This window comes from Lynx rufus, unplaced genomic scaffold (genome assembly GCF_022079265.1).
Source record: "Lynx rufus isolate CCGP_SWC_20201006 ecotype Redwood Valley unplaced genomic scaffold, mLynRuf1.p SCAF_15, whole genome shotgun sequence".
NCBI classification, from domain to species: Eukaryota; Metazoa; Chordata; class Mammalia; order Carnivora; family Felidae; genus Lynx; species Lynx rufus.
The window spans coordinates 32,114,794-32,131,197 of NW_025814829.1; the positions used below are offsets into that span (position 1 = coordinate 32,114,794).

Sequence of the window (16,404 nt, forward strand, 5' to 3'; positions counted from 1 at the left end):
CAATAAAGTAGCCAACAATACAGGAGCGGTTTCTTCCCATGTATTATTAACCCTTCATAATTTGGTCTTATTTCATCAAGCCGAAAAGATTAGCATCGCTAGGAAAACATCACATGCAAAACGTGGCAGGCACAGCAAACACTGCTAATTCATATTAGAAGTCAGACACGTTTAAAAAAAAAAAAAAAGATCCGTCAAAACTAAAATAAGTTTCCTTCCAGGGTGGGGTATGTTTCAACAGGTTTTAGCCTAGATCAGATTTCTCAAGCGCGCACTACTGACATCTTGTGACGGGCACTGTCCTGTGCATCGTAGTCCCATTACATGCAGGCAGTCCCCGCCCCCCCATGATCAGTCTCCAAACACTGCCAAATGTCCCCCGCGGGGGGCAGTGGAATCACCCCTCCTTAAGGACTGCCGGCTTAGACAGACTGATGAAATGGGGAGTAGAAGACCATCAGAGAGCAAAACCCGGTGAGCGTGAGACTGATGTTCTCTCCTCTTCTGCCAATGCCTGTGAATCATAAATACACAGACTCCCTCAACTAAGAGATCAACAAATGCAAGAAACATAAATATAGGAAAACTAAAGAATTCTTTTATTTAGGGAGTCACAGGTGGGTGAATGACAGCCAGCTCATACACTCTCAAATAGGATAAAAAGGAAGATTTCAGACATCACCGTGAAGAACTTCACCAAAGGTGACAGATCAGCACTGCAGACCAATGGGATACTTACAAGCGAGATGTCCAGCAGTAGCGACCGATCTGTATCCAATTAGGTGTTCTAAGCTCAGGAACATGTACAACCTTGAATCTAGGCACGACTATCGCAAGCACAACACTCAGTAGTTCAAAGCTACCCCTAAGTACTTTTTTCTCCCTGACGTTATTTTCCCCCAACATTTAGAATGTAACGCTTCCCGTTCCAGTAGTAATCACACCCAGCATTAAAAGCCCAACCCACGAAGAAAATGTCATTCTTGCTATGAAGTGTTCTTTAAAAAAAAAAAAAAGAAAGAGAAATGAAAGGTGTGGGCATTTTGTACAATGGTTGCAGAAGAACCAGCAAGGCCTGCCTCACTGTACAAAATGGCACGGCTCACGGAACCAGGTGAGTAAAGCTACAGCAGTTGAGTATCAGTCTTTCGAGGGCAGGCAATGTTCAATACGGACACAGCTCTGTGTCTCTGCGAGGCTACAGGCTAGCGCATGCCCAGAATCTGTCTGCTTTTCAGCTGGTAATTTTTTTCAATATCTGACAACGCTTGAGCGCGGAGCTGAGCAGCATGAATCCTTTTCTTCAGGTCTTTGCACTTGGATTTGGAGGGGACCAGACTCTCAGAATTCTCACTCCTCTTGACATTCTCTTTACTTTCCCCACTGAAATGAACTTTCTTCTCAATTATCGAGGATGGAAGATCAAAAAGTTCTTTAGAAAGAAAAAAAAAGTAAGTTCAGCCTCTCCTTACTTAGCCGACTTCTCAAACACATTTATTCTTTTTTTCTCTTTTTTGGATGTTTTACTTATTTTTGAGGGAGAGAGAGAGAGAAAATGCACCAGCACGAGTGGGGAGGGGCAGAGAGAGAGAATCCCAAGCAGGCTCCACACGGTCAGTGCAGAGCCTGACATGGGGCTCAAACTCAGGAACCGTGAATCGTGTCCTGAGCCGACATCAAGAGTTGGCTGCTTCACCGACTGAGCCACCCAGGTAGGTGCTCCCCAAAATATTTATTCAGTTCATATTTGAAATCTGGGGACCTGTGTTATTTTCTCTGGGATAGGGGGTGAGGGGCATGATGCTGGCAGAAATCAATCAACCTTTTAACCCACAGCATTGAAAAATAATCCTGAAATGTGCCAAGGAACATGTTTTATCCTCTTAACAATCAACTCTTAAGGTTAAATGCATTGGGGATTATGGGCCACAACCAAAACTTTTGGAAATCAATGTGATTTATTTCTACCCTTGAAAACAAATGCCATTCTACCTAGAACACATAACTTCCAGAAAAGTAAGAAGCAGGTCTTTCTTACAGATGGCACCTATAGTTTGGGTTAAACATTCAAGAACACTCGTTTCAAAGCAGCTTAACGACCAGAAACTTGTTTCAAAAGGGACCTGAGCAAAGTCAGCACGGAAGAGATAAATATGTGAATTGTAGCTTTTACATGAAGAAAAATTTGCGTGAGGTGGCTACACTATTGGCTACTGACAGAACTATCTGGGGGTGGCGACTTGCAGTTTTGAATTCTAGAATCTTCTTATTTTTCCTTTGTGTTCATTTAAAGGAAATACGTTCAAATATTTACTGAGCTCACTGTACAGGCCATCGTGGACTAAAGGCCCCATTCCGGTAGGGGGAGACGGACCACAAACAAGTAAACTAGCACGTGTGAGGAGTATCTGAGGTGGTATGTGGGGGAAAAGTAACACTGGAAAGGGAGACAGAAGTGCTGGGGGATCAAAGCTGCAGAGTAAGGGGACTTTTGAGCAGAGACAAGGAAGAAGCCAGGTGGCTCTCTGGAGGAAGATGTTCTAGGTGGAACAAATGGAAGGCCCTGGGGTAGGAGCTGGCTGCACAGAGAAATGCTGCCTTCCAGTTGTCCTGGGACCTCCTATTTCTTTTTTTTTTTTTTTAATTTTTTTTTAACGTTTATTTATTTTTGAGACAGAGACAGACAGAGCATGAACAGGGGAGAGGCAGAGAGAGAGGGAGACACAGAATCTGAAACAGGCTCCAGGCTCTGAGCGGTCAGCACAGAGCCCGATGCGGAACTCGAACTCACAGACCGTGAGATCATGACCTGAGCCGAAGTCGGACACTTAACCTACCAAGCCACCCAGGCGCCCCTGGGACCTCCTATTTCATAGTGTTCCTGCTGCAAAGCAAACCTGATTGCTTTTACACTTAACTCCGCTGTTTGAAAGATATCCACCCTTATTGTCACCAATACCTATACATTCATAAGCCAACCATTTACACTGTAAATCCTATTGATGGGATAGTTCTATAAGAAAGAAGAAGTGGATGGAACTGGAGAGTGTGATGCTAAGTGAAATAAGCCATACAGAGAAAGACAGATACCATATGGTTTCACTCTTATGTGGATCCTGAGAAACTTAACAGGAACCCATGGGGGAGGGGAAGGAAAAAAAAAAAAAAGAGAGGTTAGAGTGGGAGAGAGCCAAAGCATAAGAGACTGTTAAAAACTGAGAACAAACTGAGGGTTGATGGGGGGTGGGAGGGAGGGGCGGGTGGGTGATGGGTATTGAGGAGGGCACCTTTTGGGATGAGCACTGGGTGTTGTATGGAAACCAATTTGTCAATAAACTTCATAAAAAAAAAAAAAAAAGAAAGAAGTGTTTAGAAAAAGAATTAGTATTTCCCAAAGTTAGCATTTCATTAAATAGACTAAGAGCTTTTAAAGAGAGGCTGCTGCTTACTGTGATGAGTTTGACGCATTACATCTTCCTCCACGTGAATTTTCTGGCCCGAGGGTGGGGAGAGGATACTTCCAGCCATCCTGAGTGCCCAGGGCACCGTTTCCTCCTGCTTTGTTTATTTTATGACTCTGATAGGCTCGGTGCTTTTGGTGCTTTCAGTGCTCAGAGCCATAAAGTACCTCCTAGCCCCAAGGGGACACTTGATTCCTAAAGCTCACTGTAATGTAAGTATTCGCCACAATGTGCAACAAGGTGGATCCCGACTATTTATACATCCTGCACTGAAATGCATCATCCTGCTTGAGCTCTCTTCTGCCTTTGTTCAGACTCTCAGGGCAAGATGTAAATCAAGTCCTTCCCTGGAGGAGACGACCCAGCAGGGCCTTCCGTAACTCTGGACAACAGGTTTGACGCATGAAACTCACCCAGATGAACATTTCTCCTCACTCTACCACATTGATTACAATTTCAGCCTACTTTGTCTTGGGGGGGGGCGCATAAAGAGAAAAGCTGGAATAAATATTATAAAAATACTGAAATAATAGGTAGCAATAGTGAGAAAAAAGAAGTTATTTCAAAAGAGATGAAGCCTAAATTTTATATAATTCTTGTTTTATTTACTTCCATCACTTACCACTATAATATTATTATAACCATCAAACTAACTTAGTTTTGTCTGTTCCATTTACAAAATGCTATCACGCTCACTGAAGTGACCAGATTCTCTCTCAATTTATTCCAGGTGGAAATGACAGCCCTCACAAACTCTGTCCTACATGGTAGGAGGGAGCCATAAGAACTCTGCCTAAGTTTCACTAGAAAATTCAGATACCAATAAAACCAATAAAACACTTTAAAAAAATAATTTATGTCACATAGAAATTTAGAGAAAAGAGGTTTAACGCTTTGCACTTTCCATAATCTTAAAGAGTAGGGTATGGGGTGCCTGGGTGGCCTAGTCGGTTAAGCGTCCGACTTCGGCTCAGGTCATGATCTCACGGTCTGTGAGTTCGAGCCCCGTGTCGGGCTCTGTGCTGACCGCTCAGACCCTGGAGCCTACTTCGGATTCTGTGTCTGCCCCTCCCCTGCTCATGTTCTGTCTCTGTCTCAAAAATAAATAAAAACATTAAAAAAAATTTTTTTTTGTTTAAAAGTAGGGTAAATAAGATGTAGGGTTTCTGTGAAATGGAGAAGGCCCATTAGGCTGGCTCGCCAATACACCCACCAACCACTTCTCACTGGAGCACAGCGACGGGCCAGGGCCCACGAAGGCAGGGTCTACAAACCGTCTACTCTGAATAACAAGGGAAACACAAAGAGCATAGGTAGATATCAACCAACTGAATTTTCACAAATACAGGTTTCAATTTTTTTAATGTTCATTTATTTATTTATTTATTTATTTTTAGACAAAGAGCGAGAGGAGGAGGGGCAGAGAGAGAGAATCCCAAGCAGGCTCTGCGTTGTCAGCGCAGAGCCCAACACGGGGCTCAATCTCACAAACTGTGAGATCATGACCTGAGCCAGAATCAAGAGTTATACGCTTAACCGAGCCATCCAGGCGCCCCAAATACATGTTTCAATTTGCAGGGGTCTTAGCAAAGACCCAAAAATGATGGCCTATTCTACAGTTAGTTTATCACACCTTTTAAGTTATACTTTTTTTTTTTTTTTTTTTTTTTTTGAGAGAGCGGGAAAGAAGGAGAGCACAAACGGGGGAGAAGCGGGGGGGGGGGCAGGGAGAGAGGGAGAGACAGAGAGAGAGAGAGAGAGAGAGAGGGAGAGAGGATCCCAAGCAGGCTCCACGCTGTTAGTTCAGAGCCTGATGTGGGGCTCAAACTCCCAAACTATGAGATCATGACCTGAGCCAAAATCAAGAGTCAATGCTTAACCAACTGAGCCACCCAGGTGCCCCTAAGCCATACTTTCTATGAAAGATGTGGCACATATTACCTGCTCATGTGGCAAGAGTAAAATGCTAGGATTTTTGCTTGAAAATGAAGAGAAATGTATAGTAATTTTGGTAATATACCAAAAGAAAAATCCGAAATGCACATTTTTTTAAGTGTCCTAGCTTTAAAACCTAAGTAGGAAAAAAAACTAAACATGTAGTTTCATGAGGTAAATAAAATTGAAGATGAAATCATTATGGCTCATTGCCTCAAGTCTATGAACCCATTAAGTAAATCGTTGCTATAACAAAATTATTTCTATTAAGATGCATATATTCAATGAACTCCATCTTAAAATCGAGACTTCGTAAATTAAAAGGGCTATCAAAGCCCCACGGCAGCGACACCGGTGCCATTTCTTCATCTGTGGTGGCAGCTTCTGTTTGCAGAGCGAATTCTCATACCTGGACCCCCCGCCAGACACAGCAACTTCTGCTCCTTCAGCAGGCTGTAATTCTTCAACAGACTCTCTGCCCTAGCCAGCTTGTCCTCTGCCAGTCTCTCACGGACACAAAGCTCACGTTCCTTCTCTTTAAAAAGGCAATGGAACAAGAAAGATATTAACAAGCGGCTATGGGTTTAAGACGGTTCACATTTGGTAAGCCTACCACTTTTCCTCATCACGCAGCCTAGCACGCCTGACCAGCAGTGCAAAAGGTTCCGTACCATAAACCCTGGTCAACCTATTGCTAGGTTTTGATTCAGCACTTTAGTATGTTGTGTGTTGTCTTAGGTTTTCTCGTAAGGACTGGTTTAAGCACAAATACAAGGTCAGCATCAACTTTTGGTCATGTTGTCTGAGAGGAACTCATTTGGGAAAATAAACAACGAAAGCCATCTCTGCTCTGCACTGAAAGCAGGCAATAGTCCACTTTCCGGGCATTGCCTAGCCTCACAGAACAAACCCTCCTTCTTCTGGGTCAATGAGAGCACCCAAATAGAAGCGGAAATAAACCACAACTCGGGAGGTACTTCTTTAGATCAGTAACAAAGGCTATTTTTTTAATTCATGGCCCAGAATTCAGAAAGTTCAGACTTCAGTTGCTCTATGAAACCACAAAACATTGGGAAAGGTTTTAATGAAAGTTTTTGTTTTACAAATTCTTTTGACAAAAGCATCAAAAAAAGGTTTCTGGGTAAACGCAGGTTATACTCCTCCAGAAAGCAGAGCTCACAGCACTAAACAATTATCATCAGGAAGTAAAAACATGAATGCATGTATGGGATGCCTTGTACATTCATTTAAATAGAACGCTATCCCTCGGCTGCATGTGCATAAAGCCGCAGAAGCAAAATCAAGTGAGCCGTGAGGGTGACGGGAGACGGTCATGACTCCATCTCCTGGCCCTTGACATTAACATGAAGAGCCTCGCTGCTGTTGCTACTTTGCTTAATCTACATCCTGGGTAGCAGCTCTTACTTTGGTGAAGTAGACAGACTTTCGGCATCAAAAACTAATTAGTACCTAATCAGTTACTACTCAAGACTAAGACTTACAGACCTAGAACATCTTTACCCACATGGTTTAATGAATTGCCCAAACATATCTAGTCCTACATGCAATAGAGTTTTACATCTGGGCTGTGCTGGGCCAGCTGTATCAGAAGATAGAAGCGATGGTTTTTATTATGGAAGGCAGCAAATGCTTAAACCCTCTTTTCCGATGGAAACAATGTAGGGTATAAATATATTAAAGAAGAGAAAGAAAAAGTAGCTCCACAGTAACATATAATGGCTACTGCGACAGGGTCATCGCAGTCAGTGATCGACACTATAAGAGCACTCGATCTGAAAGAAAGAGGCTCAACAGGGAAATGCCGGCAAGCTTCATTTACTATTTTCCAATACGTATTTCGGTATCTCAGGATGTATCAGAATGCTCTGATAGAACATCCACGTATCAAATACTCTGTTCAGAGAGATCTCACACACATCAGAACAGCCCTCTGTGGCGCTCCCTTGCTTCGCCCCCATTCAGACTTACGCTCCAGCCTTTCTTCTCGTGCTTTGAGGGCTCGCTCCCGCTCCTGTAACTGTATTTCCTTTAGTTTCAGCTCTCCTGAGACAGGGCTGGAATCCTGTACCTTCTCCGGTTCCAACCGCCGCCCTCTTCTCTCAGGATTTCTTCTTTGCTCTTCTGCAACTAAGTCTGCTATCAAAGGATTCTCAAGAATTTCTTCAACAGAAGGTCGATGGTAATCCTGGGGGGAACAATGTTCAGTGTTGCAGTCAGATTTCATAACAGAATACTCATCCGAAAAGAGCAGGTACGTTAAAAACAGCATACATTTCTAAGACAAAAGAAAGGGCTTTATGGATGGGTCTTAAACACCTAGAAAGGTGAAGTTCACTAGTGGCTTTAACCCATGAGGTTCTGGGTCCACAAGGTAATGCAGACGTTAACTAACCTTTGTTCCCCCTTAACCTTTCAATCCCTGAGCTGGTGCTTGGTGGCATGCCAGGGCTGCTTTAGGGCAAGTGCTGCCCTTGTATCTCAAAACTACTTTAAGCAAGACCCTCCCTTGCCCACCTTCAGTCCTATTATTTCACCATTTTCCTTCTTTGTAATTCCACAGCATTTAACTCCTACTCTCACATCAACCTGACCCTAGGACATCTTCCTCCCCATCCCAGGACCAGGTCTTTTCCACACAATCTCTTTATTTATTTCCCCTCCCCCACTCCATCTCTGGTCTCTAATCTCTCGGCTGGCGCGAGAGGCTGGGTAATGAAGTTTGATTTGTGGCCCCTTCCCTTACCACCTGCCACGTTGAGGTAGGCAAGGGAACTGAGGATTTGGAGCTTTTCTGCAATCCTGTTTTGCTAGCCACCATCTGTTAGTGTGGCAGAGAGAGGGAGGAGGCACGAAGAAAGCACAGAAGGTAGGTCGGTAAGGACGCACCACTTGCCAAATTTACATGTTTTCACTTCCCTTAACAGAGTAGATTTAGCTGAGGAACTATAGCTAATGCTTCTTCAGTCACATTGCTTCAAGAGAGAAATTGAGAGACAGAAGTAGACAATGTAATCTTACACTCTTTACCTTTAAATTTAACATCCTTGTAATAATGTCATTCAATTCATCAGAGTAACGATATGGAATTCGCCTGAATTTGCCTTCTCTAATCTTCCCAGCTAGTTCTTTCTGGTTGAAAGCTGTAAACGGAGGCCTGGGGAAAATTTTTTTTAATGTAGAAATGAAAATATATAATAGGAGCCAAATCAAAAGCACAGTTTAAGCTGCAGTTTGTGTTCATGTTTCTTCTGGGATTGTCATCCCTAGCTAAGCTGCCCACCCTTGGCATTACTGACATTCAGGGTCATATGATGTTTGTTAGGGAGGCTGTCCTGTGCATGTGGTATGTTTCGTAGCATTGCTGGCCTCTATTCACGAGATGCCGGAGCTCTCCCTAGCTGTGACACCCGAAAATGCCTCCAGATGTTGTCAAATGTCCCCTGGAGGACAAAATTTTTTCCTGCTCCCTGGCTGAGAACCACTGCTCTACAGAATAGTTTAGAAGGAAAAAAAGAGGAGGCAAAGAAAAAAAATGGCAAAGAATGGGAGCTCTTTTTAGTTCTCCAGATTCCCAGGCCTCTCCCCCGGATTTTTGTTTCATTTCTTCCACAAGCCTGGACGATGTGCTCTCCCTTGAGCTAAGTATCAGTCTAGCAAGGGAAGCATCTTTCCAGGTTAAAAGCATGAACCAGCCTCAGGGGTTATATTATTAATTTGCAAATAATTTTTTTAACTCGTCCATCTACGTTAATTTTAACCCACCATATGATTCTTTCAGGCCCAAATATGCATGGATGCTCAAAAAGCTGAACCCAGTGAAAGGGGACAAACCTCTGTGAGTATAAACTTCAGACCAGAAGGCTGTTTTCCTCACACTTACATTAATGCACACAATTCATACAGCAAACAACCCAGCGACCAGATGTCTGATTTCTCATTGTAGGACATGCAATTCATCTGCTCCTAAAGGGAGAAAAAGGGGTAAAAGTGTAGGAGGAGTGAAAAGTTTATTTTGTTTTAAAACTTACAAAATAACCTGAAACAAAAATGGAACCTTAACATTTGGTAATATTGCCCTGGAGAAGAAAAAAGGAAAAAAAAAGGAAAACATTTTATATCTGTACAAAAATATCAGATTCAAAAGACAGATCCAGTTTATGTCAGATCTTATATCACAGTAATGAAGATGGTACTTTATATTTTATCTTCAAATTTATAATGGAAAAAAGGCAATGATCTTATCCTAATATACTTTATCGCATATAATTCATTCACTTCATTTCACTCACATTCATTTCACTTTCACATTCATTTCACTCACAAATGTTATTGTGTTACAATAGATCAGGTGCTGATAATTCAAAGGTGACTATGAGACCTCTACCCTCAAGGCATGCATAATGTAGAAACTCCATTTTGAAAGAACCAGAGCAAAAAATAAAATAAAATAAAATAAAATAAAATAAAATAAAATAAAATCCCAGAGAAAATTTCAGAATAACCAAAACATACATCTGGTGCACATGTAAATGGATATAGACATAAATGGCTAATTGAATTATCCATGTATGTATTTTTCTCTTAGTCCACAGTATAAATCACAGTATTAACTAGTATTCTCATTTCCTATTTTAAGTATTTTCCTTTCTTCCACACTTACAGTATTAGTCTACCATAGTTCTTATTGTCAACAATGGGCACAGAAGTAGTACAAAACCTTCAGGAAGCTTCTTGGTGTTCTAAACTCCAACAGGTGAGTCTGATACCACTTCCTGACAATCAATGCCTTAGGGAAGGCTGAACCGATCTAATTACAAGGGCAGGAGGGAAAAGGAACAAAAGAATTACACAGGTTTCAAATTTTCCAAGAACCACTTTTGGGTAATTTTCCTTTATGTTAAAGGCTTTCTACTTAGAATCTGATCCAGTGTGAAAAGACACTGTTCTGGCAATGTCTAATCTTAGTCAAAAACAACACATTAGTGATAGCACTTACTGCTTCAAGCTTTTAACAGCCATCAGGTAATATCTAGAGTCATAAACAGTTCATACCCTTTGACCTAGTTCATACCCTTCTGAGAGCTACATGCCAAGGAAATAACCAAAAAGGAAGAATGAATAATGCATTCAAAGGTGTGCAGAGCAGTGCTCCTTAGAATGGTAAGAAATTCTGGAAACAAAATATCTAGCAACAGAGAGAACAGATAAGTAAAGTGGGTCCGCTGCAGCTCCACTGTAGGAAAAGGCAACAACAACAACAAAAACACAAGTACAAGAAGCTAACACTGTAAAAACACATTATCTGAAGTAAGCCCTGAATCTCCATGCACAAGAATCATCTAGAGAGTCTACTGAAAGGCAATGTTCAAAATGAAAAGTGGAAGGGAAAAAAAAGCGCAGAGTGCAAGAACTGGTCCAGACACCCAGAGATCCAGACGGATCCGGATCCACTGGATCTGGGTTTGGGGCCCAGGGCTCTGCGTCTCGAACAAACACTCTAAATGAGTCCAAGGTGTTATACAGGGCCCATGTTGCTTTTGAGAACAGAGACAAAACCTATTTCATCTTCATAATCCCAGAACTTGGCACATGGTAGCCATTCAATAAAAGCTTCACTTTAATTGTTGATATGGAGGAGTTTAAGAGTCTGGTGGTCCATTTGGAAAAAATATAAAGTCCAAATGAACAGTATTCATTCCTGACTATTGTATATTACTAAGCAAACAAATAAACAAAACCCTCAATTTCCCTCCACTGAATGCTTAGCGTTCTGAAATACTTACAGGAGACATATAATAGGGTGTGCCAACAAATGTTTTTGCAAAACTCGTATCATGGTTTAATATTCTAGCTAGCCCAAAGTCTCCAAGCTTAACGTTTTGCTTGCCATCCAGGAAAACGTTGGCTGGTTTCAGATCCCGATGCAGCACGGTATGACCACTGTCGCTTCGTCTGTGACATTCCTTTAGGGCCAGCGTCAACTGAGTCATCACTCGAAGAACAAATTCTTCATCTAAGTATTGTCTGAAACCAAAGCAGTTACACAGCATATGACTTCTGAATAAGAACACTAAAAAGATGGGATAATGTGAAGTATCTAGTTTTCAGAGTGTACAACTAGGGAAATAAATTATTTTCAAGATAAGGAATGGGTGTTGATTCTAAAGTGCTGTGGACTCACAGAACAAATACAAGAACAGTCTTCCACATAACTAACTACTTCATCCCCAATCCTAAACTAGGATGCTTAACAGAAATGAAACTTGGCCCATTTTCAGCTTACATTTAAAAGATGAATTTACCTTTCTTTGGTTCCCTTTGTAATTACGCTAGCCAGGTCCCCTCCTTCGCAATATTCCATTACAATGTACAGCGTGGTGTTGGTTCGGTCAATAATTCGATCATAGTAACGGACAATGTTCGGATGTTTCAGTTCACGGAGTAAATTCACTTCAGAAACAAGCATCTGTTTCTCAGCTTCTGTCATGGAGCCATAGTCAAGTTCTTTCCAAACTAGTATCTGAAGTAAGAATTTCCAAGGTATGAATGAACTCATTACATACTCAAAGACAAAGAATGAACGTTCCAAAATTTTAAACTTTTAAAAGTTACTTCTCTCAGGGGCGCCTGGATGGTTCAGTCGGTTAAGTGTCTGACTTTGGCTCAGGTCATGATCTCGCGGTTTGTGAGTTCGAGCCCGCGTCGGGCTCTGTGCTGACAGCTCAGAGCCTGGAGCCTGCTTCGGATTCTGTGTCTCCCTCATTCTCTGCCCCTCCCCAGCTAGTGCATTGTCTATGTCCCTCAATAATAAATAAACATTAAAAAAAATTTTTTTTTAAGTTACTTCTCTATTAAATAGATCACAACTGTCATTACCATCTAATTTAGTTCAATGAACTTAAGAAACCCGAGTTCATTTCCATAAACTTCCCCTAGTTGTCAAGGGGTAAATGATGCCATGGGAGAGAGGTGGAGTCACATTAGGCCTCCTCCAACCCCCTACCCTCAGTTGCTTTGTGGCACGGTAGCAAAAGGTACTTGGGTCAAAGCTGGCGCAGAGGCAAAGTCCCTGACCATTCCCACTGTCCAACCGGTCAAAGTTTTCCAGGGTGAGAGCCCTTAGTAAAGATCCTTCCGTCACCAGCCAGGCAGTTTCCTCTCCATTGTTTCCTCCTGTATAAGGTCTACCTACACACACTGGAAAATAACAATCCAATAATCCAAGTAATGGGTATTTTAAGTGAGTCCTGACTGCAAGACAAAAAGCTCCAGGTTCTGGGGGTCCTGCCTCTTTCCCACGTCCGAGAGGGATACTCTTCTCTGAATAGCACTCAAGACTCAGCCACCTGTCACTAAAGGGAGGCCCTTAGCAAGTCAAAGCAGGAAAGAGGGACAGGGAAGAGAAAGAAAAAAGTAGAGATACATAGATACATCTCAAAACACGCAGTGTCCCAGCCCTTGAGCGAGCCAGGACAGACACAGACCTGGAAGAGATGGCCTCTTCCAGGCACCCCGCCCTGGAGACCCACAGCCCCAGGCCTCTCGCTCTCTCGCCACCCGGGGGCCAAGGGCGCTCGCCGCGGGCGGGTGCGACCGCAGCAGGGGCGGAAACAGCGAGGCTGCCCGCGCTCACCTTGCCATCGCTCTTCCTCCGGATCTTCTGGCAGCGGCCGTAGGAGCCCGCGCCAATGGTGTACAGCACCTCGTAGTCCTCCGCCCGACTTGGCATGGCCGGGCCCCCCGGACGTTTCCCCCTGGTTTCCCGCAGATCTCTCCGCCGACTCGGAGACCTGTCCTAGCCACACTACCTATCTGGCCACTTCAGTCTCCAGCCCGGTTTAACTGACGCGGGCCCCGGCCTGGCAGCCTATTGGCCCACGGTGAGGTCGCTTCGCCTCTCTGATTGGCTAAAAGAACACAACAACCTAGGCATCTTGGGAAAAGCGTTTCGCTAGGCAACCGTTGTCCGCCTAGGTGTCCGCGTCCGCCGCTATCCCCCTTCTAGGGAGAAAGGGGCGGAGCTAAACCGAAGGCGGGCCGGGGTGGAAAGCGGGTGTGGGCGGATCTCCGCACCTCTGTCCTTCCAGCGGAGCCCGCCCAAGTAATCGAAGTCCAGAGACGTCTTCTTGGACTTCTTTGCACGCTGCTGCCACCAGCTGCCTTCTGATCTTTGCACTCTGACCCCTCACACTACCCACTCTTCTGTGCGCATGCCCTTCTCTTAGGTTCCTGAACCCCGAGCCTAGGCGGGGTCACACGGAAGACTTCGTGGGAGCTGAGAACCGAGATGAAAAGTACACAACCACTCCGAAGGGTGCGCGAACCGGGGCAGGCTATGGTTGGGGACTGTGCCAGCCACTATGCGTGTGTTGTCTCGTTTATTCCTCAACACAAACCTATAATGAAGGAATTCGTGTTGTTTCCCATGAGGAAAGGAAAGCACAGAAAAGTTAGATTATCTCTTTTAGGCCTAACGGTCGGGAAGAGAAGAATCAATTTAAAAACTGTGGATACTCATAGAGATGATTTAAAGCTTACACATGACTTTAGGGTGTAACCATCATTAGAGAGACTACCTTTTTGAACACCAAACTTAGAGTCCTGTTTAACAAGCACAGGGTGTGTGTAAAACCTCAGGATGTGTGCAAAACCTCAATATAGAATACGGAAGTCCTGAAATACCCAGGAGAATATGGTGGCTCTGAGGCAGAGCTAGTTGAGTTTACCTTTAAGACTCCTACAAAAGGGGCCCATGGGCGGCTCAGTGGGTGAAGCATCTGAGTTTGGCTCAGGTCATGATCTCAGGGTTTGTGGGTTTAAACTCCAGTGTCAGGTTCTGTGCTGACAGCCTGGAGCCTGCTTTGGATTCTACAACTCCCTTTCTCTCTCTCTCTCTCTCTCTGCCCCTTCTCCGTTCACACTCTCTCTCTCCCTATCTCTCAAAAATAAAAATAAAACACTTAAAAAAAGACTCCTATGAAAATTTCTTTTATTAGTAAAAGCTACCAAATAGGTTATCTGGGAGTGCCAAACACATAATTAATTGACAATACTTCATTAGACATAGCCTCTTCTGGGCACCCAGCTCACCCAGTCAGATGCAACAGTCCCATTTCTACCTGGGAGAGGGGGTCAGCCCTGGATGGAGCCCATTACCAGAAAGCTAATAATTTGGCAGTGCATAAATAGGTCAATTTTCTTTAAATATCTGTTCAGCATGGAATTGAAAGGAACTTGCTTTTCTATTAATAAGAATTACAAACCTCTTTATGTTAAAAATAAGGAATTTATTACATGCACTGAATATAGCATAATTGGAATTGCCAGCCAGAAGAATTTTTAAAGTAACATTCAAGAACACTGTCTTACTTCAGGGAATAAGGCCAATTTAGGTTTCAAAAGTTATGTAAGGAGCTACAAGTGGCTGAGTTAATTGGCATTGTATTTTTTACTTTAGTACCTCTTAAAGATTGACATCCATGGGGCTCTTTGGCTGGCCTGCCCCAAATCCAGTCACATACCTTCTCTCTGGCCATGCTTCTACTCTCATGCTTTGCCCCAATTCCCCAAACCTGGCATACTTTCTCAACTACCACCGCCACCCACGATCACCTTTGTACCTGTTATACCATTTGCCTGGAATACTGTCCAACCTACTCCCTTAACCACTCCACCACCCCATGTCTGTCTAGAGGACACAACTTGTCTTTCGATATTCAATGCCAGCTTTCTTTCCTGTTTTCCAGGAAGCCTCTTCTAACGTGCTAAAACGAGCAATTTCTCCATCTACAGTGTTCACAGACCACTTTGTACATAAGTCAACACTTACTTTATCATTATTTGTTTACATGGGTCTCATGGTAGTTCAGCCCTAAGCTCCTTGTAGCCAACATAAGTCCCAGAGGCATGCAACAAATCTTTGTTAAATGAAAGTATGAGAAAGTAGCTTATTAATAATCATTCAAGGATTTGATGTGAGCCCTGAAGTGCTCGTTTCAAGTGCCCCAGCCCGATGGCAGAGAATATTGGGGAAAATCCATCCCAAGATTATGGAGAGGGGCCTCTAGACACATATGTTCATTGAAAAAATATTTATATTTGTTGAGCACTTACTACGTGCCAGGCATAATGATAGGCATCTGTATGCTAGGTGGTCATTAAAGAAGAAACAGGGGAGGGTGGACAGGTGGAAAGCGGGTGTGGGCGGGTCTCTGCAACACTGTCCTTCCCATGGAGATCGCCCAGGTAATCGAGTCAGGGGCAGGACAATGCAGCAGAGACCACTAGCCACTAGAGCAGAGACCGTGGAGGCAGAGGAGCATATGGAGGTCGTTCAGGAACCCTTTACAAGAAACATCCCTTCCCCCATCACTTCCTCTTTCCTTCCTTCGTTTTCCACCATTCGTTTTTTTTAAGACTCAGCTCACTCCCAGTTTCTTCCCTGAAGAGATCCCTGACTGCCTCCAACCCACTGTGGTCTCCTAAAAGAGGAATTAACTGTGCTTTTTACTCATTTAGAATATGCCAGATACTAGCCTGTATCACTAGCTTCTCATGTATATCTATCTTATCTGACCTATTACAACACAACTCATCCTTCAGCAAATATAAATTGAGACCCTGCCGGGTGATAGAGATACCCCAGTGAGGAGGACTCACATGCAGTTCTGGAGGTGAAGGAGGTACATACACTTGTGTACATCATGTGCGGAGAAATTCAACCATTACAAACTGTGGTCAGAATGAAGAAAACAAAGAATCGAGACAGAAACTGAGATTACAGTTAAACAGAAAACTAAGAGCTGAGCAGTTCCGTGAGAATGGGGCCAAGGCTTGAACTTCTCTCTCACACCCAAGGTCTAATTCACTGTCTTCACAGACTTTTTCATGTTGTCCATTTTAATTCAAACATGGTGAAATCCCAAATAAAGAGATTATCTGCCCTATGTCCGTGTTTTCTCCTCACCAGTGCCCTACATTGTTCCCA

At 43.4% G+C, this 16,404-nt stretch overlaps 1 protein-coding gene across 2 annotated transcripts; it reads right to left on the bottom strand.

Annotated features, from left to right (window-relative positions):
* Window positions 1-576: 576 nt before the first annotated feature.
* On the bottom strand, window positions 577-13,369 carry NEK2 (NIMA related kinase 2). Of its 2 annotated transcripts, XM_047076801.1 has the most exons (8): window positions 13,051-13,368; window positions 11,720-11,937; window positions 11,201-11,441; window positions 9,298-9,380; window positions 8,445-8,571; window positions 7,386-7,602; window positions 5,806-5,931; window positions 577-1,432 (listed from the first exon to the last, which is right to left on the bottom strand). In XM_047076801.1, the coding sequence occupies exons 1-8, from the start codon at window positions 13,144-13,146 to the stop codon at window positions 1,206-1,208; spliced, it is 1,335 nt and encodes a 444-aa protein (XP_046932757.1). In that variant the 5' UTR covers window positions 13,147-13,368; the 3' UTR covers window positions 577-1,205. The 2 variants fall into 2 exon arrangements, with proteins under 2 accessions (XP_046932757.1, XP_046932758.1); XM_047076802.1 differs by lacking the exon at window positions 5,806-5,931 and having other exon boundaries at window positions 13,051-13,369.
* Between the last annotated feature and the right edge of the window lie 3,035 nt (window positions 13,370-16,404).